The sequence below is a fragment of the Notothenia rossii genome (genome assembly GCF_949606895.1).
Source record: "Notothenia rossii genome assembly, chromosome: 1".
NCBI classification, from domain to species: domain Eukaryota; kingdom Metazoa; phylum Chordata; class Actinopteri; order Perciformes; family Nototheniidae; genus Notothenia; species Notothenia rossii.
This window is the reverse complement of record NC_136912.1, coordinates 45,885,527-45,910,671: the sequence shown is the minus strand read 5'-3', so window position 1 is coordinate 45,910,671 and position 25,145 is coordinate 45,885,527. Positions and strand designations below refer to the sequence as shown.

At 42.0% G+C, this 25,145-nt stretch overlaps 1 protein-coding gene and 1 long non-coding RNA gene across 4 annotated transcripts in view; one reads left to right on the top strand and one right to left on the bottom strand.

The window, feature by feature from the left end:
* Positions 1–25,145, bottom strand: part of LOC307044749 (sterile alpha motif domain-containing protein 3-like) — a 34,732-nt gene that overhangs the window by 9,455 nt on the left and 132 nt on the right. Inside the window, exons 1-10 of one of the 3 annotated variants that reach the window (XM_079690077.1) lie at positions 24,962–25,145; positions 24,672–24,767; positions 23,256–23,373; positions 22,635–23,153; positions 22,125–22,490; positions 21,733–21,882; positions 21,360–21,621; positions 21,038–21,209; positions 20,672–20,820; positions 20,296–20,430 (exon numbers count right to left, since the gene is read on the bottom strand). The exon at positions 24,962–25,145 is cut by the window's right edge and continues 132 nt beyond it. In XM_079690077.1, the coding sequence (XP_079546203.1) occupies positions 22,750–23,153; positions 23,256–23,373; positions 24,672–24,767; positions 24,962–25,145 (802 nt within the window). In that variant the 3' untranslated portion in view covers positions 20,296–20,430; positions 20,672–20,820; positions 21,038–21,209; ... (2 more) ...; positions 22,125–22,490; positions 22,635–22,749. Of the gene's footprint in view, positions 1–20,295; positions 20,431–20,671; positions 20,821–21,037; positions 21,210–21,359; positions 21,622–21,732; positions 21,883–22,124; positions 22,491–22,634; positions 23,154–23,255; positions 23,374–24,671; positions 24,768–24,961 lie in introns of those variants that run through there. The other 2 variants (XM_079690078.1, XM_079690080.1) reach the window with 2 other exon arrangements.
* Positions 18,648–20,229, top strand: LOC307044762. The gene is made up of 3 exons (XR_013809683.1): positions 18,648–19,158; positions 19,682–19,927; positions 20,090–20,229. It is a non-coding gene; the product is annotated as an uncharacterized lncRNA (long non-coding RNA).

The window sequence follows — 25,145 nt, the reverse complement described above, 5'->3', positions numbered from 1 at the left end:
TTGCAAACATGACAAATCCTCACCACATTTTTTTAAATATGGCATAGCCTTTAAATCACAAAGACCTGGATATTATAACCATCAAATACATATTATTTAACTGAATATGCCAGCCAACATCTTCACTATTATAACAGATTATGGTTGCATTGAATGTAAACACTATACTCTTTTTAAAATGTAGACTAATATCAGTTAGCTTTTATGCTATGCTAATTTAAATCAAGTTTCACCAAATGCACTTTAAACATATGCAGGAGTGAAACAACCATTTCAGTTGGTACCTCCATATGATTATTGTAAAATAAATTATTAAAAGGTAATAGCCTACTATTACTGTGTAATACATGATTCAACTGTCACACATTGTTTGGGATTTTTATATTTTATATTTGAAAATTGAAATCCATTCATCTGATGCACTTTGTTAATTAAACAATTAAAATAGAAAGAAACTGATTGTATAATTATCAACAGTGACTTCAGACGGCAAGAACGTTACATCTACACCTCACGTGGGAACCTGACGACCCCCGCCACTCCCCGTTGCGGCGAATTGTAATGCCCACAGACACAGCCGCCAGACAAATTTAAAAAAGAGCGAGTCGCGGTGAAGTAATGCCCGGTACATGGCCAAGCCAGCCAGCAGCTCCGCAGTGACGGCTTGAAGCACCGCGGAGCTGGCGGAGGGACCCGCAGTCTGCACCCATGAGTGATCTGCCCATGTCCTAATGTTGAAAAAAAAAAAAACATTTCCACTAACTTAGTTTTCTAAATTAGCTCACATCAATTACATTGAGTTAGTTAGGTTTTTCGACCCTGTATTACAGCTTAATTATTTAAACTGAGTGTTAATAACAAGTTAAAAAAAAATAAGTAAGGCTTACTTATTCATTCTTATTTAACACAATGTTAGGTTTTACAGCGGGTCACTACTAGACCCACGAACACTGGCTGAGTAATAGAAATATGAACACCACACAAGGGTTAAACAATCAGAATCAAAATACCTTTATTCGTCCCACAGAGGGGATATTTACATTTGTTACAGCAGAAAAGAGCCAGACAGCTTAATGTTTAACAACGCATAAAAAAAATATATATATTAAAGATAAAAAATGTTTTTTTTAAAACAGTCACACAATTTAGAAAATACACAGCCTGTAACAGTTCTGAAGATGAAGCAGCCATATTGCACAGTTATTCACGGCATATATATATATATATTGCACACATTGCACATGGTTGGTATTTAACAACAAAGGGTGTTATAGTTTGTGTTGTTGTGTGTGGGGGGGTCTACTAGGGCCTGTGGTGGCTGTCATGTCTCAGACTACTGGTTTACATGAATAACTGCAGTGAATACAAAAATAATAGGCACTTAAAATGTATTCCAAAATCAACAAGGTGTGTGTACTCTCTGATGGATGAACATAATCTAAGGTCACCCATTCATCTCCTATGGAGGTTATTTTACTAAACTAAACCACTGAAATTCAATGAGAGAGGTGATCAGTATTGCATATTTTCTAGGATATCATAAGGCCTTGAAGCAATCAAATATTTATGATTGATGAAAGTAGTAAATCGTTCAGATTTGACACGAACAAGAAAATAAAAATGTTTATGGTAGAATAAAGTTGTGTTATGGGTTAGTGTGTAAGCAGTTTGCTGGCTTGACATTTGCTGGAACATATTTATAAGATCAAACTAGATTCAACTTTTACTGCTGCCCCCAAATGGCCAAATAAATAAATGGCTACTTCTTTAAAGGTGACTTAAATGAGTAAATGAATAATAACAAGGGTCCATGAGGGCCCATGGCTCATTCAATCCACATGGCCCCCAAGGAGCTTTCATTTTTCATTTATATTTTTCAGTTCAGTAACAGGTAAATACTAAATACATTTAGAATCCACAAACATGTTTTTACTTACTGCATTTGGCACTTCTGAAACTTGAAGATGTTATTTTTTAAAGCTAGAACCCCAAAGTAAACATTTTTGCAATGAGGTAATAATAATATCTTAAACACAAAGAAATTGTGTCCCCTGGCGACATTTCAAAGTTTGAAACTGGAATTATGGAATTTTGTGGATTTTTTTTAGGATTTTGACCCCCTCTATTTCAGTTTATTGTCCCTCTGAAAACACTCGAAGCGTTCAGATGACCATGTTGTCAGAGCTGATGCCTCGCCGCTTGATGTAATAAAGTGGAAAAGCAGACAGCGATCGGATGCTGTTGAGACTTTTCTGAAATAGTATTTGGCAGTTTCTTCAGTACCTTTGTGGTTTCGAATGTAGCCGCCATATGTGAGTTCAGCTGCTTCAGTAATACCCTCTCATGAGGGACTCACGTCCCATAGCTTAACCCTTAAATGGGCTTTTAATAGTTTGGAAAATTAATTGATGGCAATTTACTACAATATACTACTGTATTACACTGTTTATACACCATATTACACATTGAAAACCCTTTATTACGCATATATTAAACCCGTATTACACCCACATTATTCTGTAATTAAAAACGTTACACCTTGATTATAATGCAATAACACTGTCATTACTCCCATGTAACTTTATTACCTTTAACTCTCATATTACACTGACATTTTACCCATATTACACCATGTTATTATATTTGTTATTATATCATAACTTAGTACTTTTTTTAAACATATGTAACATTAAGCTGTCTGTGGCTCTTTCCTGATGTAACGATGCAAATTTCCCCTCTGTGGGACTTATAAAGGTATTCTGATTCTGATGTTACATAATTATTACATCTATATTACATCCATAGTACACTTTTATTAGATCCATTTTACACATGGACACAGCCTATCAAAAAATCCCAAAGGATGCAGCAACCATTTAAGGTCTAAAACAAACACCAAAAATGATGTGCAGCTGCGATTAACCTGGGCGGTCAGATGAAAAAGTGTTGAATTAAAAATTGCATGCTGGGATGCCACCTGCGGCAAAACAGTTATAACAGTCCCAGAAGGAGAGGTTAATGATGAGAGACACAGATCAGTCCGGCTGATGTGAGTTATGCTAAATGCCTGTGTGTCAGTGACAGCAGGGTTATGTTGGGATCTGGTATTTGTTCTACTAAGATGTTATGGACAAAGGATGTTCCTGACCCTTAGTTTGTCTGCAGGGCAATTACTTTGTGGCAATTTGATTCATTAAAAATTGTATTGGTAATAATGACATAGCAGAGGCTCAAATTTCTCCGGCTTTACCAGATTGTGTCTAGTCAATTATTTTAATGTTCATATCATCCCACAGCTCATTTATGGCCCTCAATTTTGTCTAGTCAATATCTAGTCGTATTGTTAATATTTCTAGAAATATATTCATCTTTACCTGTAAAATATATCCTGAACAATCCACAAACTACATGCAGTTAACTTCTGTAAACCTGGGGCAGCATATCAATACAGTTTCTGGGGCTCATGAGGGCTGGATAAAGGCCCAAATCTCCCTGGATAATTGTCCTGCTCTGTTATGATCTGCTTAACAATATTTATTTAATCAACATAAGGGATGCAAATCTCGAATGTAGAGAAATTGTGATTCAAACGCTCATTTCATTCAACACTAGGGAATCAAAAGATTATCCTTCTAATATGTTATAATAAATACATACATAAATAAGAAAATATGTACTGCATCCTAATGGAGATGCATTGTACATCCTGTTCCATTGTAATCTACCACTAATACCAAAAGGTGGCAGCATCGAGCTGTTCTAAAAGAAGGGTGTCACTGTTGCAGTGTAGCTCAGAACCACTGGTGTTCTGTGAAGCATTGTACTTCAACATCAGTCTTTGAAAAAAAAACGGTTTGATATTGTGGCACAACTTAATATTATAGATTAAAACCTCTGACGGTATTGTTCGCCAACAGAAGGTACTATTTAGCCACATTTCGCAGAGAGATGAACGTCAGGGGTCATACAAACATAGTGAACAATGCCTGACCTTCAACTGTTGCAGATTAGTATGTCACAATATGCATCTTAGAAGAAAAGGTTTACTTTAACTTTTGACTTTTTACCTCCTCACGGGGTCAGAGAAGGCTCACACTGACTGAGGGCCACAGTTGGAGTCTCAGATGTGACATGGAGGTGTCTGGAAGCACTTTAGGCTTCAAGCTGTTCTCTCTGCTCGTGTGTTTCCTGCTAATTCTCCTTGCTAAGTATTGTAAACTCCAATACATCTTGCTAACTAGTACAGTACGAGTGATCTGGAATGACCAGCCCCTGAAAGAATGTCTCAGCCTGGGAGCTTTACAAACCCTCAGCCGAGGCGCTCAATGATAACAGCGTTACTCAATATGACAGCATTTTTTGTGACACGTTTTTCTTTTTTAAAAACATTATACTTTCCTAAACGGTTTGTTGGAGCTCCCCCCCCCCCCCCCCCATCCTCCCTGTGAGCCCAGTGGCCGTCTGTGAGACACCCAGCCCGAAACCAGCCCGAACACACATACACACACCCGCAGCCTGGCTGGGAGTTTGTGTGTGTGCTCAAACATCGACTTACAGCCTCGCCGCGTCCCGTCGTCTCAGGGAGGAGAAATCAGCAGAGCTGCAGCTGAGAAAAGATTGAGTGTGTGTGTCCATTTGGACCAATCCGCGGACTTAACGTAATGGCTCTGCGGACGTAGCGTAAAGGCTCTACGGATTGGTCCATTTGGGTATGGTCACGTCACTGTACCCAGGAAGAAAAAGAGAAATCTCCAACGAGGCGTTCTGGGGCAGCATAGACAGGTCTGTTCTGTGTTAGAGTTTTACTCGCTACAGGGTGTACTTTGAGGGTTTGTGACTCTGCAGACCGTTTACATGCAGAGAAACCTTCATAACACACAAGGGGACGGGTAATAACAAGAAAAGCATGACATGGGACCTTTAATACGATGTGTTTGTCCACGTTGTAATAAGTTGATCAACACATGTTTCCATAAAAAGATATTCACCACATTTGATTTCATTCAGCTCTCTCCATAGAAATTCTACAACCAGAACATTAGACGTTTTACCACCCGAACCACGTCTCATCATGTCTAGATTTCCACATTTTAGTCCACCAATACTTTAACTGGTTCTTAAGTCTCTGCAAGTTTTAAAGTAAGTTTTTACAAAGCCTAACAACGAGCACAACACATACATACATTTTATATTGAATGGACAGTTCCAGCTTCTAAGGACTTGGGTCAGGGTTCATGTAGTCAGTAGTGAAAACGGCCGCCAGGTGCTCAAGTTAACCAAAAAGTTTGGCTGCACAAAAATGAAGGTGAAGGAGTTCCATTTCCTTTCTGGTTCTTTCATATCAGTTACATGTGTAAAGACCACTAATTCAGTATAATATGAGTTACTGCGTCGTACATTTCTTTATTGTCTTGTTTTGCATGTGTGTTAATACACATTTTTCCAACCTTGCTCTGCTGTGTGCTCTAAAAACACATAAAGTGGAACAAAATTTCAGATGTTTGATACGACAGCCTCCCCGGACCTGAACATCCTGCAGGACTCCAGCAGGTCCCAGTGAAGTGTGAAGGGTGACATACGGCATATAAAAGTTCAATATTTTGTATCCAATGTGAGTGACTGTTGGATTCCCGTCTTTAGCACTCAAAATGAGCGACCGTATAGTATAATGTGTGTTTTTCAGGAATGTAATATTAGCTAGACCAAGTGAATGCTAGTGCTGGCGGTCGCTATGTTTTCATAACCAGAGGAGAGGAGTTATAACTCTGCCTCTCTGTTTCTGTCTCTGTTTCTGTCTCTGTTTCTGTCTCTCACTCACTCACTCACTCACTCACTCACTCACTCACTCACTCACTCACTCACACACACACACACACACACACACACACACACACACACACACACACACACACACACACACACACACACACACACACACACACACACACACACACACACACACACACACACACACACACACACACACACACACACACACACACACACACACACACACACACACGGTGCATCACTGCAGCCAGAAAGGGCTTCAAAACATGTTTTGGCTGATAGGCATCCTATCTGACAGGCATGTTGGAGTTAGTGGGAGGTCAGATGGTGGAGAGGTTCATGCTGTAACAGGGTTGGATACATCATACACTGACCCTTTATTCAGACTCATATTAACCAAACACACCCAACCTTGTTTAACCTCAACAACGTGTGCTGTTACAGCTGGAATATTAAATGCGTCACAGTGGTACTGTGTCCTCAATCGACAAAAAAAGATATGTCCAATCCAGAGCACAGAGGGAGTTCAGATGCTCAAAGCAGTCCATCGTCGCTCATTATTATGTCTCTTGATTGATTTTAGCATCCCATAATGTTCCACATGGTCCTTCAGATGCTTTTCAATTTCATCACAATAAACAGCTGGAATTCAAATAAAAACATTTTAAAACCCTGAGTATGTTTCTCTTTTGAGGTGCTCAATTTGTATCAGGGAAGGGAAACATGTGTAATCTTAATTTACATGAATGTGTTTGATTATTTTCAGCATGTCAGATAATCAGTTACTCTCACATCTGTAAAACCATGCAGTCTGCCTCGGTTAGACAGCTTGTTACACTTTTAAGGAGATTTTATGGATGTCAAGATCAGGACACAGACACACATACACACCTCTACACACAGATGTTTTTAATCTCTGCCACTTTCATTCACAATTATTCACAGCTAGTAGACGACTTGAATAGTATTGACCCACAAGAGGCACACACTCATATGAGTTAAATGAAAACCTGATGTGTAGGATGCTTGTCTGTGCACACACAGGCTTTATAGAACTTTTTAAAATGTGTCAACTGTCCAGGTGTTGATACACACACAATGCATATCTTTTGGCCAAGAGGTGAAATATAATGAAATAAAAGCAGAGGACTGAGAATGGAGCCCCGAGGCACTCCATTTTTACATCAGAAAATACTGATCTAGTATTATTAAAAAAATTATAATATTAGTGATAAGTACAATTGTAAACATGGGAAGGCCAGGCCAAAGATTGAAAATTGACATAAAGTGTAAAAAGCTTCCCGAACTTTCCCTAGTAGAAACACAGAGGTGGAATCTGAATCAATAGTGCATTTATGCAGTATGTAAGAATAACAAATGAAAGGTATAACAGGTATGATGTCACTGAGTCATTGAGTCCATTGTTACTACATGGTGCAGATATAAAGAGCAGTGTATCCCATGTGGGAAAACAATGGGTCTTCGTTTTCAGGATAACTGGCCGCTGGACAGATGGGCTTTTGGTCAAAATAAAAAAGATTCAGACTATTAGGGTTATGGAATAGATGTCTGATGAAACAATGGTGAGGTGCATAAATTATTAGTGCGAATGCTGTTTGCATTCCACTATAGTTCTTCAAATATTTATTCTTATTTCAGCCAATATTACTTTCAGCTACAGAAACCATTCAAATATTAAACTATTCAGCCTGTTCAGGAATCAATGGGAAACCTTCAACTTTCTAAAAATATTTTATACTTTTTGAAATATTCAGCTTCTTAAACTCTTTTTTTAACACGGAAGTCAATCGGAGGACCCTTCAAATCCTCTTTTCTTACACCTTGCGCCAAATGCTACTGCTTCCACATACTTTCAGCTAGACACTTCATTCCAACTTTAAAATGACCACAAGACATTCAGCTAAAACACTTGTTCTTCCGATTTCTGATATCTTTTAACATTTTTGAGATATTTAACTTAGTTTGGAGCTTGGTAGAGAGGCCTTTTTCCGATTTTAACATTAGAGTGGATGGAGCAGCTTGTTACGTCTAGAGTGCTTTGATCTCAAAACAGAGTGCAGGAGAGCTTGAAATTCTCCCCCAAAAATGTTTTAAACATGCCATAATTCCCAAACCCTGCACTCCTCAGACACATTTTTTCATGAAAAACGTAGGAAAACCTCTCCTAGGTTAGAAAATAGAAATAAATTGAAAACAAATATTAAACAAAATGCCTCTTGAGGGCATGAAGAGACAAAAAGTCCACCTAGCTCCCAATTGATTCCCATGTTAAAGTTTTCCGGAACTTCCTTCAGAACAGAGAGAAGTACACTTTAGACAAAATGCTCCCATCTCCACATTTAACACACAAAACCAAAAAAACAGTGCAGTTGGTAAACCGTCATAAGTCGTCCCCATGGTAACCTTTGATCTCTGGATTTACACACACAGGTGTTTGTAAACATTCATTCACTACTACTTTAATATCTTTATTTAACTCCTTCAGCCTAATTTCAGCTGCAGGAACCATTCAAATATCAAACTATTCAGCCTTTTCAGCACATGATGAGACACTTTCAACTTTTTCAAAATATGTTATACTTTTTAAAATATTCAACTTTTTGAAGTATTTTTTTAACATGGAAGTCCTTGCAATGCATTTGAGCTGTAACAATTAACACACACACACACACACACACACACACACACACACACACACACACACCCACACACACACACACACACACACACACACACACACACACACACACACACACACACACACACACACACATACACATACACACACACTCACACAAAGACACACACACACACACACACACACACACACACTCTCTCTCTCACACAGACACACACTGATGATGATGATGATGATGATGAATGATCAAGAGAAGAGAGAGAAGGGCGATCAAGAGAAGAGAGAGAGGGTGATAGAAGAGTGAGAGGGTGATCAAGAGAAGAGAGAGAGGGTGATAGAAGAGTGAGAAGGTGATCAAGAGAAGAGAAAGAGGGCGATCAAGAGAAGAGAGGGCGATCAAGGGAAGAGAGAGAGGACGAGCAAGAGAGGAGAGAGAGAAGAGAGAGAGGGCGATCAAGAGAAGAGAGAGAGGGCGATAGAAGATTGAGAGGGTGATAAAGAGAAGAGAGAGGGCGATCAAGAGAAGAGAGAGAGGGCGATAGAAGATTGAGAGGGTGATAAAGAGAAGAGAGAGGGTGATCAAGAGAAGAGAGAGAGAAGAGAGAGAGGGCGATAAATAGAAGAGAGAGAGGGCGATCAAGAGAATGTAATGTATAACTCCAATGAACATGTTCAAAAAGTGCTCAAACTTCACGTGTGTGCTAACATCTACGGGACAGTTTTGAGATTTCTTCAAATGCCGTTGCCATGGCAACACAATGCTCACCATGAAAAACGGTTTTCTCATAACTTCAGTGAAAATGCTCGAAATGGCCCAAAACTTCACAGGTTTGGTAACGATGCAGCCATCAACACATCTAAGCGTATTATGGGGTGTCATCAAATGCCGTTGCCATGGCGACAGATAATTCACCATCAAGTTAGTTCAAAAAATTTGCAGTTCAAATATTCTGCTGCTTTTCCAAGTCTTTTTTCTTTATTTTCTCATCTTAATACAAATTCATTCACTACTACTTACATCAAGTGGCGGGCGGCCCATAGGGGCGCTAGGGGTGCCGCTCCCCCCTCTTCCGACATTAAAAATAAAATAAACTTTCATTTTTATTTTTAATAATCAAGGTAAATATTTTATAATTGGTATCAGTAAAATGTATAATCTACAGTCAAATCTTGTTTAAAATTGTGTTACGATGTCTAAAGTTTTATTACTGTGCAAAATTCCAGTAAAGTCTTTATTTTGAAACGCTATCTGAGTCTGAGTTTTGAGTCGTGCAATTGAGTTCATGCCTCAGTGTTCACCCCTTGACAGTACGAACTGACCATCAAAATGAACTCAGCTGACTCAGATCAGATTAAGAACGCTATCTGCTCTCAGGGCCAACGTCTTGGGCAACAAGAGGAGCATATGGCCACCATGCAGCAGGGAGTGCAGAATCTAACCAGCAGCCAGAGGGAACTACAAACATCGGTGACGACCCAAGTGACTACTACTGGCAGCAGAGGTTCAGCGTGTGCTCACTCACCTGCAGGCTGTTTCTCCTCCTACGACTCCTCCGGTTCCAGCGGTGACCGGATTCGATCCCAACCGGGTTACTGAGCCGCACAGTGCTTCCATGCGTCTGGCTCCACCCGAAAAGTACTCCGGAGACTCAGAAGGCTGCCGGCCGTTCATCGTGCAGTGTGAGTTACACTATCACCACCAACCGGCTGCTTTTCCCAAGGACAATTCCAAAGTGGCTTTTATGATCTCTCATCTCTCCGGCCGAGCAGCAGCGTGGGCCACGGCAGAATGGTCCCGAGGCTCGCCTATCTGCGGGTCTCTGGAAAACTTCATAGACACTATGAGGAAGACCTTCGATCAAACCACGCCGGGCAGGGAAGCAGCTCGGGCTCTGATCAAGCTGCGACAACATCAGCGGAGTTTGGCTGACTACGCCATCGAGTTCCGGACTAAGGCAGCCGGCTGGAACTCCGCTGCATTGTTTGACGCTTTCGTCAGCGGTCTCTCGGATTCTTTACAAGACCAGCTGGCGCCTCTCGATCTGCCCACTGACTTGGACTCTGTCATATCCATGGCTATAAGGATAGACAATCGTCTGACGGAGAGGAGAAGGAATAAATCCAAGGATGCGGTTGATCCGCCTCTCCAGAGGAGACGCTCGCCGCTGGATATTACTTCTTATTGGAGGCTCCGTCACCCCTCACCACCTGCGTTCCGGACAACAGCGCCCCCTGGCTCCGTAGAGGAGCCAATGCAGTTGGGCCGCGCCAAGCTGTCGCTGGCAGAACGTCAGCGTCGATTCAAGGAGGGTCTGTGTTTCTACTGCGGGCAGCGCGGACACCCACAAGCGGCTTGTCCGGTAAAAGAGGAGGCTCACCAATAAAGAGGAGTACGTTGGTGAGCCGGATCTCTTCCTCTGACTTTCCTCCTCGCACCCTGACCCGGATCCAGGTAAAAATCAGAGACAATGTAGTTACTCATGGTGTTCTCATTGACTCAGGGGCGGACGAAAGTCTTATGGATTGGGGTTTAGTTAAAAAATGGGACATAAAAACTAAACCTCTACCCCAGCCTCTTGAAGCGAGTGCTCTCGATGGGCGGCTGTTGTTTAAAGTGACTCACCAAACAGAGCCTTTGGAAGTAAGATGTAATGATAACCACCACGAGACAATGTCTTTTCACTTATTTAACTCAGCCCAACATCCACTCATTTTGGGGTTTCCCTGGTTGAAACTTCATAACCCTCACATAGATTGGCAATCTGGGAGGGTGGAGGGGCGGGGAAAGAATTGCATTGATCACTGTTTTAAGCAGGTAGCAGAGATTGACAGGAGATGTAACACTGGGAGTGTTAGGCAGGATACAGTCCCAAAAATATATCTTCCGGATGTACTTTCAGTTCCTTCTTGCTACCACGACCTTAGTGAAGTCTTTAGTAAGTCCAAAGCTCTGGCTCTTCCTCCTCACCGCTCCTATGACTGTGCTATTGACTTGATTGCCGGGTCTCCCATTCCTAAGGGTCGACTTTATGCAATTTCAGGACCTGAGAAAGAGGCCATGAAGGACTATATTGATGCCTCCCTCAAAACAGGGCTTATTCGTCATTCCTCATCCCCAGCAGGTGCAGGGTTTTTTTTCGTGGGCAAAAAGGATGGGTCTCTTAGGCCCTGTATCGACTACTCACCTCTCAATGACATTACGGTTAAAAACCGGTACCCCCTCCCTCTCATCTCGTCCGCTTTCGAGCAGCTTCAGGAAGCCAAGGTTTTCACCAAGGTAGACCTGCGTAACGCCTATCATTTGGTCAGGATCAGGGAGGGCGATGAATGGAAGACGGGTTTTAACACCCCTTCAGGACATTATGAATACCTGGTCATTCCGTTTGGCTTGTCAAACGCTCCTGCAGTCTTCCAGGCTATGATCAACGACGTGTTGAGGGAGTTTCTGAACCGTTTCGTTTTTGTTTATCTGGACGACATTCTGATCTACTCCCCTGACCTTCACACCCACAAACAACATGTCCGCCTGGTTCTACAGAAACTGCTCCAAAATAAGTTGTTTGTCAAAGCTGAAAAGTGTGAATTTCATGTAGAAACAGTCACTTTTTTGGGCTTCATAATTTCCCCAGGTCAGGTTAGGATGGACCCAGAAAAAGTTAGCGCAGTAGCCTGTTGACCTACCCTTGACTCTCGCAAGAAAGTGCAGCAGTTTTTAGGCTTTGCTAATTTTTACAGACGTTTTGTGCGGAGCTTCAGCGCTATTGCAGCCCCTCTTCATGTCCTCACGTCCCCTCAGGTGCCTTTTGTGTGGTCTCCTCAGGCTGAGGAGGCTTTTTCTCGGCTGAAAAAGATGTTCACCACTGCCCCCATACTTACCATGCCGGATCCCACTCGCCAGTTTGTGGTGGAAGTGGATGCCTCCAATGAGGGGGTGGGAGCGGTCCTCTCCCAGCAACAACAGAAGGACAACAAACTTCACCCCTGCGCTTTCCTGTCCAGGAAGCTCTCCCCGGCAGAGAGAAATTATGACGTGGGAAACCGTGAGTTGCTGGCCGTGAAGTTAGCGTTGGAAGAGTGGAGGCATTGGTTGGAGGGAGCCGAGCATCCTTTTGTGGTCTGGACCGATCACAAGAACCTGGAGTACATAAGAAAGGCAAAAAGACTGAACTCCCGCCAGGCTAGGTGGACCTTGTTTTTCAACCGCTTTGACTTTGTTCTTTCCTACAGGCCGGGGTCTCAGAATGTCAAGCCTGACGCTCTGTCCCGTCTGTTTGACCCTGTGCCTGCAGCCAAGGAGCCGGAACCCATCATCCCATTGAACCGGGTGGTAGGAGCGCTGACTTGGCCAGTAGAGAAGGAGGTAATACGTGCCAATGCTGGAGCTCCTGCACCAAGGGGTTGCCCGCCTAACCGGATTTTTGTTCAGGAGGTCGAGCGACCACAGGTGATCCACTGGGCTCACACTTCGCTGCTCACCTGTCACCCCGGAGTCAAGAGAACTATGTTCATTATTAAACAACGTTTCTGGTGGACATCCATGGAGAAGGAGGTGAAGGAGTATATGGAGGCGTGCCCTATCTGCGCTCGAAACAAGACCTCTTCCAGGTCGCGAATAGGACTATTACAACCACTCCCTATTCCCAACAGGCCCTGGTCAGAGATCTCCATGGACTTCGTCACTGGCCTGCCCCTCTCTAGAGGTAAAACCACAGTTCTCACGGTAGTGGACAGATTTTACAAGGTGACACATTTCATTGTTCTGCCCAAGATGCCCTCAGCTAAGGAAACGGCGGAGGTCATGATGCAGAATGTGTTTCGGCTTCATGGTTTCCCTAAGGATATTGTCTCCGACCGGGGCCCCCAGTTTGTGTCACGCTTCTGGAAGGAGTTCTGCAGCCTCATCGGTGCCATGGTCAGTCTCTCGTCTGGATACCATCCGGAGTCTAACGGCCGGACAGAGCGCCTAAATCAAGAACTGGAGACCTGCCTGCGCTGCCTGGTGTCCCAGAATCCATCCTCCTGGAGCAAGCACCTCACCTGGGTTGAGTAGGCACACAACATCCTCCCTACTTCTGCCACGGGCCTGTCCCCGTTTCACTGTGTTTATGGCTACCAGCCGCCACTGTTCCCAGCCACGGAGAGGGAGGTCACGGTCCCGTCTGCCCACGCTCTGGTCAGGCGTTGTCGGCGCGTGTGGGCTGCGGCTAGGAAGATACTCTGCAGGAATGTGCAACTGGTTAAAAGAGCAGCAGACCGAAAACGCCGACCAGCCCCTGTATACCAGCCAGGCCAAAAGTCTGGCTCTCTACACGAGACCTTCCCCTCCACGTACTCTCCCGAAAACTGGCTCCCCGGTTTGTGGGTCCTTTTCCCATCACCAAGGTCATAAACCCAGTCTCAGTGAGACTACGGCTTCCCAGGGCCATGAAGGTACATCCCGCCTTCCATGTAGGGAAATTAAAACCGTTGAAGGAGAGCGCTATGGTTCCCACCGTCAAACCCCCCCCCCCCCCCCCCCCCCGCCCCCCCGGATGATCGATGGAGGTCCGGTTTACACGGTCAAGTCACTATTGGCTAGTCGGAAAAGGGGTAGAGGGCGACAGTTACTGGTTGACTGGAAGGGTTATGGTCCTGAGGAGCGGCAATGGATTCCTTCCCGCTTCATCGTAGACAAAAACCTCATTGAGGATTTTGACCGCCTCAACTCAGAGGAGCCTGGGCCGTCAGGAGCCGTCCCTAGAAGGGGGGGTACTGTCATGTCCAAGAAACTTATAGTGAAAGTTTATTCTTTATGTTAGAGTTGTCATGTCCCTTTGTCTTGTGCTTTATGTCTATGCCCTTAATTATTTCTTCCTCTCATTTCAGGCCTCCACGCTCCCGCCCCTTTCTGTCTCCTGCGTCCTTGATTATTTTCCCCGCCCTGATTGTTTCCAACTGTGTCCCCTTTACCTGTGTATATATTGTGTTAGCTCCCTCCTGTTAATTGTCAGTTCGTTGTCTCTCGAAGACCTACGTATCGGCTTACCTCACGGACCTTTCACAGACCTTTCACGGACCTATGCTATAGATCACGATTCTAGTTTTCCTCGAAAGAGTGTTTTGTTTTCCTTATTTTATTACTGTGCAAAATTCCAGAAAAGTCTTTATTTTGAAACGCTATCTGAGTCTGAGTTTTGAGTCGTGCAATTGAGTTCATGCCTCAGTGTTCACCCCTTGACAACACGGGACCAGAGATGTAGGCTAGTTCATTGAGCGGTTTCACACACAAATAAGTGTTACTTTTTTGACGTGGAAAGGATTTTTTAAGATTGACAAACATCATATGTGTAATTCGTGGCACAATTCAAACGGGATCAAAAGATAACGTTTCTCTCGCCATTGACTTCAATACATAATTTTCAGAAATAAGGTCCCATGGAGTTCCACCGGAAAGGGAGGGACTTCGGCTGTCTGTAGGGATCAGTAAGCATAATAAGGAGGTTGACAAAAACAGGCACTAAAATAATAAAATGTATCAAGTGCTGTTTTCCTTTGAGCTAGCCCTGCGTTGTAATATGACATATGTTTTGAGTTTGTGTATAAGCTTGCTTACATTTTGGTAGAGCCCCCCCTGGAGAAAAATGCACCAGCCGCCACTGAAACTCACCTAATGATCTTCATGGCTTTATCCTAGCTAACACCAGTGAATGACAATGTTCATGACAAATTAACAGCTGTATTTACATTGCTCGGTGTAACGGGCAAATGGGAATTCACCTTTTTGCAAACAATTTAAAACAATTTCAGCCGCGTTTTTCTCGTTTTTGATCAGAATAACAGCAAAAGGTGAGCATATCTCTGTGTTTTGCTACCTAAAGCTACGTTGTTTGATGTCTGTATTTGCTTCCCCTGTCACAAGTTATGATCGCTCAGTGATGATACTTATATTTCTAGAATCTGTGGAATCTCAGCTTGTTAGTTAAGTTTGTTTGTGCATATCCGCTAAGTATATGTCGATTGATTTATAGCTAGAGTGCGTTTTTTCGCTCAGGGCTCATGTAGACGCTTCTTGTGGGGCTTGTGGTTTGTTTAAATGAGTAGGACACATGAATAGTTTATTACATTTTAAGAAGCCCTGAGACGCAGTTTCGTGAGAAAAATACGAGGGAAAAAAGCCCCTTAACAGATTAAATGGGAATTAAATAATTTTATATAATTTTGAGTGTTCCCAAAACCCCGGTGTTCTGTAGTTTGTGTGGGCCTACTGTACTGTTGCACAGTTTATACTGTAGAAACTATGTCCAGGACAAGGTGTTTGGAAGTTTTGGAAGATTCATAGCTAACCACACTGAAGATTATGGAGGTATTGATCAGTCTTCTCATATTTTTAAGCCTCAATTTGTCCTTCCCCCCCCCCCCCTCTAACATCACCAGAAGTCATAATTTAAAGTGGACCTATCATGCTATATTTGAATAATATAGTGTAGGACCATACCTATATAAGGCATATTTATACTTTTTATTTTTCAAAATACCAAACAGGTCATGCATTTTAGCCATTCCTCATTTCGCTCAATTTAACACTGTCTTTTCATGGGCTGATTCTGTGAGAACAGCACCATCTACAGGCATGGCCTAATGTACTACAGCGTCTCCAGCGCTTTCGAACAGCAATGTCCGTGGCTGTCTCCTCCTGATTGGTGGCCCAATAGCCGTAGCGCCGCTTCTGTGACATCATAGAAGTGTTCAAATCTGGATCAGTCTGTATCAGATCTGTTGCAGCCCCTTTTTAAGAGACTATGGAGGAAAATAGAGAGGGTTGTGTTTTCTGACACTTGGTGAGTTCCCTGGAACATCGGGGACACATATTCATGTATAAAAGACGTACAAAAGTGCATTTTGCATGATATGTCACCTTTAAGGGGTCTTTTCTCAATTTTTTTTTACTGGGGGAGCATCCCCCCGGACCCCCCTAGTGTTGTTTGGTCACCATTTCCACAGCCACACCTAAAATATGTTCCACCGATCGCCACTGCTTACATCTGATATTTAACTCCTTCAGCCTATTTTCAGCTGCAGAAACCATTCAACTATTACATTATTCAGCTATTTCAGGACACCAAAGCTATGCATGTTGTTGTTTATACCTTTTTTTAAACCTTTTCTTTTAAATATTAAGCTTTTTCTGCATTTTTGTAGCTAAAAGCAGCCACAAATGTTCACAGTTTACAGCATTCGGACGCATTTTCTGCAGGAAATGCATTTTCTAGTTATTCCTGGCAGCCAGCAACATCAATAAATGATATGACAGCAAGAAACAATCCTTCCTGTCTGCTTCCTGTTAACAGCAGGATGTGTGTGTTAGGGATGTTAAGATTCACCGATTCGCATAAGTGCGCCGGCATAAACGTTCAAGATGCGAGTGCACCGGTGGAAAGAGTGCACAACGGCTACAGTTTGGGTTGAACTCGCAATGCATCTATTGTCGCGTCTCTTTGCATCGGTAAAAACTGTTTCATTCATATATATAATATTATCCACTCATCCACTCGTGCAGCACTCTGCAGAGACGATCTTTGATCCGCCACTACTGTGCCCGAGAGCCGCGTGCACACGTCACAGTTATCAACAAGCATGGAAGCCAAGGAGAAAGAAATACACAGCGCACCGAAAAATAAATATAAATCAAACGTTTGGCAACACTTCGGATTCTTCAAAAATGACGGACAACTTGATAAATCACAAGCAATTTGCAAACAATGCCGTGCCGCTATAAAATACACGAGCAGTACCACAAATTTTGCGACACACCTAAAGAGGCGACATGGGGTGAATAGTACGTCTGCGGCTGTCTCCCTATCCTCCTCGGATTCAGCTGAAGCTAACCCGGCTATCCCTGGCGGCAGCAAGACTGGTGAGCAGCAGCATATCACAACTTTTTTTCACGCTCCGCTGGCTAACAGTTCTTCCCGCTCCAAGGCAATAACTGACGCCATCGCCTTCTTTATCTGTAAAGATATCCAGCCGTACAGTGTCACGGAGAATGAGGGCTTCCAACACCTCCTCCACATTTTGGAGCCCAGGTACCATCTACCAAATAGGAGGTTCTTTACCGAGAAACAAATCCCTGCTCTTCATGACAAAGTGAGAAGAGAGTTAGTTGACTTGCTGAGCAATGCCCAAAGAGTTGCAATTACAGTTGATGGCTGGACGTCTTGCGCCACTGACCCATATGTCACGGTCACAGCACACTATATTGATGATGAGTGGGTATTGCAAAACCATGTTCTGCAGACCAGTGTTCAACGAGGCCCACACAGGAAATAATCTAGCAATGTTACTGCAAGAAGTTTGCCGCGAGTGGAAAATTGAAGACAAGAATCCAGCGTTGGTCACAGATAATGCTAGAAACAGGATACTGGCTGAAGTTGGAGCCACATGTGCGATGCATCGCGCACACACTAAACCTGGCCTCCCAAAAAGCCCTGAAGGTGGACAGGGTGTCATAGCGTCTGGTGAAAATGAGGAAGGTGGTGACTTATTTCCACAAAAGCCCAAAAGCAACTGAAGCTCTCTGTGAAAGGCAGATCCAGTTACACCTGCCTCACCACAAGCTAGTGCATGATGTTTCCACAAGATGGAATAGTTCCCTGGACATGTTGGAGCATTTTTGGTAACAGCAGCCTGCTCTGTTGAACACCCTGCTGTCAAAGAAGATAAGGAGGGGAGAAGCCATGGCCAGCCTGACAGAGGATAACATGACATTAATCCCAGAGGTCATCAAATTGATGTGCCCCCTGAAAGTAGCAACTACACTCCTCAGTGAGGAAAAAAACCCCACCATCTCAATGATCTCCCCAATCCAGTCAGAAGAGAGCGATCATATGGTCATTTCCCAGATGAAGGAGCGATTCAGACTGGACTTTGATGGTCGCTACACATATCTCCAAGACCTCCTCCACTACGCCTCAGCAATGTAAGGTTTCAGCGTTAGAGTTCTGTTAGTTTATTGTTTTGTGTTTATTCTTGTGGCCTTGAATTTAATTTTGATGTGGACTCTGTCCTCTCTTTTCAGGTGTCTACACTTCCTGTTGTTGTGTGTCACCTGCCAGCTTGATTGTGGTCCCCTGCTCCTGATTGTTTTCACCTGTGCCCCTTTAACCGTTGTGTGTATATGTAGCCCTGTTCTCCTTTTGTCTTTTGTCGGTTTGTCTTGTCTCTAGACCAAGTCCATGTCTGTACTCCCTCGTGAAAACCTTGAGCATACTAGTCAAACCTAGTGAACTATTGAGTATCCTAGTAGATCCTAGAAACCATTATCTTTGTAAAGTATTTTTGTACCATTAGTTGAACCTAGCGAACTTGTGAGTATCCTAGTTGATCCTAAAACCTTTTTTATAATAAAAGGTATTTTTTGAAATCAGTGTAGAACACTTTTTGAATAATACACTAACTATATGGCTGATGTCGGACTCTGGCTCGGATATTTCGACAGCATCGAGTGACAGTGAGTCGTCAATAGACTCGGTGCACTTTCAAGAAGAGGAGGATTTTATTGAAGAGGATGCCGGTGTGGTGGAATCAGATCATACAGGCGAGTCTAACGTGGTGGAACCATACCAGTTTGAGCCACAGTATTCAAGTAGCGGTAGAGATACAGACGGGAGCGAAAATGGGAACGATGATCCTGGATTTGGCGGAGATCCGGTGCGGCAACAGAACACTGATTGGTATACATTTGACTTTAATTCATAGAGATTCTCAATAAATAGTAAATAAATAATAATAAATAGCAGGCACACTTGGCTCAGGCAACAGAACACAGACTGGTATACATTTGATTATAATTCATAGAGATGTTCATATATAGTAAATAAATAATAATACATAGCAGGCACATTGGCTCAGGCAACTGAACACAGACTGGTATATATTTGATTATAATTCATAGAGATGTTCATATATAGTAAATAAATAATAATACATAGCAGGCACACTTGGCTCAGGCAACAGAACACAGACTGGTATACATGTGATTATAATTCATAGAGATGTTCATATATAGTAAATAAATAATAATACATAGCAGCTATATAATTACAGTCCATTTACCATTTACTATACATTTGATTATAATTCATAGACACTTGGCTCAGGTAACTGCATCACACTCTGCTAGGCTTGGAACTCACCACAGAAGTAGGTCTCCTCCTAAAAATGCAATTATTTCTCAACTATCTTTTGTACATTTAGGTGTACATGTGAAAAATGTACAATCATGGAAACAATTGAAGAGTGCCAATGCTGCCAAGAAAAGGATGTCATGGTGGCCAAAATGGAGGAATTCAATGAATATGAGGGAGATGGTGCAAACATAACCTGCGTGATAGATCACCCAGGATTCCAATCAAATTGTCTGGATGTTTGGGTGATGCAGACAGCCTACCATCATTATTCAAAGAGGGACAGACAACAAGCAGGTGATCAGCCACGTAATGAGTAAGTTACTTGTGTTCACAAATTTGAAGAGCTCAGAAATTTGATGTATTTTTGGGGTCATCTTTTTGGGGTTATTATTTTCTGGGTTACAGAATAAATAGATAAATAAGCAAATAAGGTTGAAGTGATTACCATTGACATTTATGATCTTGTATTTTACAGAATGTATTGCTATGTGGCATACCGCCAGCTAGTGAGATTTTGCTGGGGAATACTTGGTAAGAACCACAGAATCCCACAGCCATCATGTGCCATTCAAAAGTTCCAGGCGACGTTTCCATCTGACATCTACACGTCGTTCAAGTATCCAGCACTTGATTAGAGTCAATAACAAAACTGATGGTCAGTTCAGTGATTAAATCTGCTTCTAAACAGCGCAACAGCCTCTCTTTTGTCTGGTTTTTCCCATCGACTGCTGAGTGGATCTGGGATATCGAAAGGTTCCTCATCGACATTGTTTTCCCACAAGCGTAGAGTCTCGGTCAAGAGTTTGATAACATACTCTGCAAAAAATATGTTTTATAATCAAGAATTATATACTATATTTTCTAGTCCCCCAATTATGCATAGCATGCCCTGAGGCGCTTTGCATAATTAATCATTGTAGTTGAAACTGTACACTACATTCTCACATAGCTCAATTTTCAATCGTTACACAATAATGTTGTCCAAGATTTATGTTTTTCATTAATTTGGTAAAACGGTGTAATTAATGTTATTATTCTCTCACTTTCACTTTCTTACCATATGTAGCTGCTGTATTCACACGTCTAACTACATGACCACCTTTCTTTGCTTTGGGGAATTTCACAGTGTATTGGAGTTGTCCTGTACTGGTTTTGGCATGCTTCCTGCCAGAGTTCTCATTGTAGTGCAGTGCTGCTAGGATCAACCTACAAAATAAATACATTTATTGTATAGAGACAGAAAGAGAGAGAGAGATTTCATAGGGATTTTAGCATTTGCAGGCCATTTACATGCACACAAACCCATAGATCTCACTACAGGAGAGGGGAAACCCCCAAAAAAGAAGAACTTGGCAAATAGATAAATAAGCAAATAAAGTTGAAGTCTCTAGTATTTTCTGATGAGATTCATATTATACTTTACCTGCAATATATGCCAGTGTACGAGTATGCATACATCTTTGGGGCAAACTGGTTGACTATACTGTGGTATACTTCCACCCCGTAGGTTTGTTGTGAAGGTGACATCTTCTTGACATCTCTAACAAAAGCTTTCTGGCTGACAACTTTATTCAGCTTTAGTGCTGGCACTGAATCTGAAAATACACAATCAAAAAAGGATATAGGATATACGATAATAGAAACAATATTAGTTCTTCACTGCATATCATTTTTCTTTACTGAAGACACAAAAACATTCCAACAACATTTGATGAGTGGTCCATTGTCGTATAAAATATTATTACCTGCTTTGAGCCATTTTTTCTTGCGGTTCTGAGCTGCAGGCAGCCGACCATGGGCACATTTCTCGAACACTCTGCCATGTTTGGTGTGAATGTTTATAATGTGGTTGTTGAGGGACAGCCATTTTTCAGCAATAATTTCTCCATTTCCATCCGGAGTTGATACGGCACACCAATACAAATGGTTCAGACTGGATTGTATCCATTCCCCAATATCGGTACATTGCTTGTCCTTTTCAAGCTTTACCAGGTTTTTTTTTTAGGTCTATAAAATACAAAGTTCAGTATTTAATTTTTTTTTTTTTTTTTTTTTTTTTTTTTTTTTTTTTAAAATTGGAGAATTATAATTCTACTATAGTTAAAAAAATTAACCTACATGTTCTTGGTTTTCCTTCAGCCATTTGTTGATCTGTGTGTGTCTGTCTGTCACAATTGTCTTCATGACGAGGTTTTCACTCTCCAAGAACTGGACACATCGCACAAGCCCCTCTTTTTCCATGTGGACACTTGAAGGGACTTCATTACTCTGGAAATACATTCAGAACACACATAATATTTTATAAAGATGGCCATCATAGAGCATTTGATTTTCAGCGGTCATATTTGTGAACATGGTTAATGCTTTGAGCTTGAAATGCATCGGCAAAAAGAAAACACTCCTGAAATTATATTGTCTTGGGTTCGATAGAAAATATTCTCAGCTGTGTTTGGCTATAAAGTATTTGGAGGAGGCTATTCATAACATAGGATACATTCACTAATACTGACCTGCACTAATTGAACATCCAACACCTTGTTTATTGTGAGGTCTTGTATGGTATAGGATCCATACTTGGCACAATGACCAGGGCTATCACAGAGTCCATCCCCTTCTAACACCAGTTCTTTGTGTTTGTTCGTCTCCTTCAGTTTCTGCACAATGTTGTTCCGATTCTTGAACAGACTGTCTTGATTGCAGGTTGAAGGAATTTCTTCTGATGATTCAGAAATGTCCTTGTTGTGATGGTGTAGCAGTTGATGGATTTCAGTACCCTCATCACTTTTGTTGGTGATGTACCCGCAAAAATAATTCTTGCTGACAACAGCAGATTTCCAGCAGGAGTTTTATCAATTAAAGGTTGATTCTGCCATGACCTGTGAGAAAAATATATTCATTCAATTTTCTATCATACTATACAACCTGTATGAGTATCTCATGAATAGGACCACCTGTCAATCATGGCCACAAATATCATTCTCGAATACATATTTCGCATGGTCATCATTTAAAAATATTACCTTTGAAAACCACAATGTTTGTAGTTTTGATCGATTTCCACAAATGTGCCCATTGTTCTCCGAAGGCGACCTGGCGAGTTCTCTTTACACATCGGACAATGGGTGAATAGTGACATCAGGGAAGACATGAACACAAGCAGAAGCTTACTCCTAAGAGGATCATTGTCGTCCTGGTTGTCACTGTCCCTGTGAAATGGACAAAGAGTAAAATGATCAAGTCTGCAATAAATGGCTGGATCCGACCCTGCATAATGATAATGTAGCAACATTTAAAAAACATGACAAGACAATACTCATCAGTTGACGAATCAGATTCCACGTCTGATGGGCTATAAAGATGATCATTTTGATTATCCTCTTCATGTTGGCTATTGTCGGCCTCAAGCTCTTTTTCCTCATCAATTATGTCCCTTTCAGGGAGGTTTAGCTGCAGGTTGCACTGAATCCCAGCATCCACAGTACTTGTGTCATCATGTGTTTGTGTCCCAACAGTACACCCAGTTGGTTTGACTTCAATTCCTGAAAATATTATATATAGTATTATATAATGATAATATACGCATGTTAGATGTATGTGTATTTGTATCTTACATATCAATATTTAAATATTATGATACTGACCTTTGGAACAACCAACATGGATTCGAACTTGCTGTCCAGCTGACCTGAAACGTGGTCGTGCCTGCATGGACTTGTGGTGTATTCGTGGAGGGGGGTCCGTTTGCACATCAATTTCATTCTGAAATGTACAAAACACAGCACAACTTTACAAATACATTTTTGAAACTAGCTTGAAATTGTATTGAAAGTGTTACAGGATTGGCCTGTCACTTCAAGAGTAGCAGCCGCAAGGGGTTGTGGGTTTTGGAGTCTGTGTGTGTGTAAAATGTGATGGCCTAGGCGAAGTGCGAAGGTATGAAGAGAGATACGAAAGCATGGGCGGACTGGGACACAAATTCAGCCCGGGACGTTCAGACGCACCGGCCCACGCGTGCAGACCACCCTTGTAGCCTACAGATAAATTATACATCCATGCTAATATACTGTTATGGCTAGATTCCCCAGAGTCAAGCCATAACTGCAGCTGTCTCACTTTCCTCAGGGTCAACTGCATAAGAAGAACATCAGCAATCAATTAAATTACCAATATTATATCAAAATAAAAATTCGGAAAGGAACTGCTTGTCTAATTCAGGCCTATAAAATAAATGCAATAGTGAATTGGCCACAAATCTCTGCCCTTATTATTCAATATTATTGAATATTATTATTTAAAATGATAATATTATATAGTTTAACTTGGAATATCATGAGCATATGACTATCCTAATGCATCTAACTTTATGCACAATATAATAGTCTGGCCAGCCCTGCAGCCCGTTCTAGGTTCAGATTGGCTCTCTAGGTTGGCATTCCAGCTTCTAACTGGCTGTCCAGGTTGTCAATCACAGCCGTGGGCAAATTATGCTAGTCGTAACATTGCTAAACTTTTTCATGACGGTTTTCTCAGGGAGCTAGTCTGATGAGTTGACCTCTGACGCAGGCCTCGCCTTCTCCCGGCCCAGCCCCTTCAGTTAATGTATTAGCCTACTTTCAAAAACATAAGATTGACAACCTATCAATAGCCCCGTAGTCTGTATTCTATCTATATGGCGCTGGTCTGTAGGCCTATTCGATACAGTGTCAATGTAACTGATTACTGTGAAGAACGTGAATACACGGAGGTTCTTCCCACGGCACCCGAAGCCCCGTTTTCATGCTTTTTCCCCTCGAAATGTCTGGGCAGCTGGTCACCGGCTGACAACGAGCAAAGTCAGAAACCCGAAACTACGGTTTTACTACGGAGATACCGTTAGTAAATAAGATAACACAAGTTTATCCATAATATAATATCTAATAACATTCATAATACAACATGTGGTTGAATTGATTGAGAGAGCAATGCTATAAAATCAAACAATTAAATATATGAATTATGTACATACATGTGATGAAGATACACATTTTATTTTTACACAGTCCGTTCTGTATACTTACTGGTGTAGACACAGCTTCCTCCCCAGTGTGGAGGTCCAATAGATTGTCGCTATCGTCAGTTCTGTCAGTGGCTTCATTGAACAAAGTTTCCAATACCTATGTAATAATATTGACATTTTTCATAATTTGAAGCGGTTGTAGGCCTATGAGGTATACTTTTACTATAAATGCTGTGGGCAAAGTGCATGCCATCATATATGGCATCATGACTTCATCAACTCATAAATGTGTGAGATTTGACATGTCATTTTGATTCAGGCTTTATGCTTAAAGCAAGTAGCGCGGCTTACCTTCGCTCTCTCCCTTTTGGCGAATGCATTTCGCCGTCTCTTTAGTGGAGGACTCTGCATCGGGGGACGTGTAGGAATCGGCGTGGTAGCTTGTGCTGGCATTTGGGGTCTTGGCAGTATTGTTGGAACAGCATCTTTGTTCAGTTTGAAATTCTTTTTTAATCCAATTTCCTTAGCGAGCATT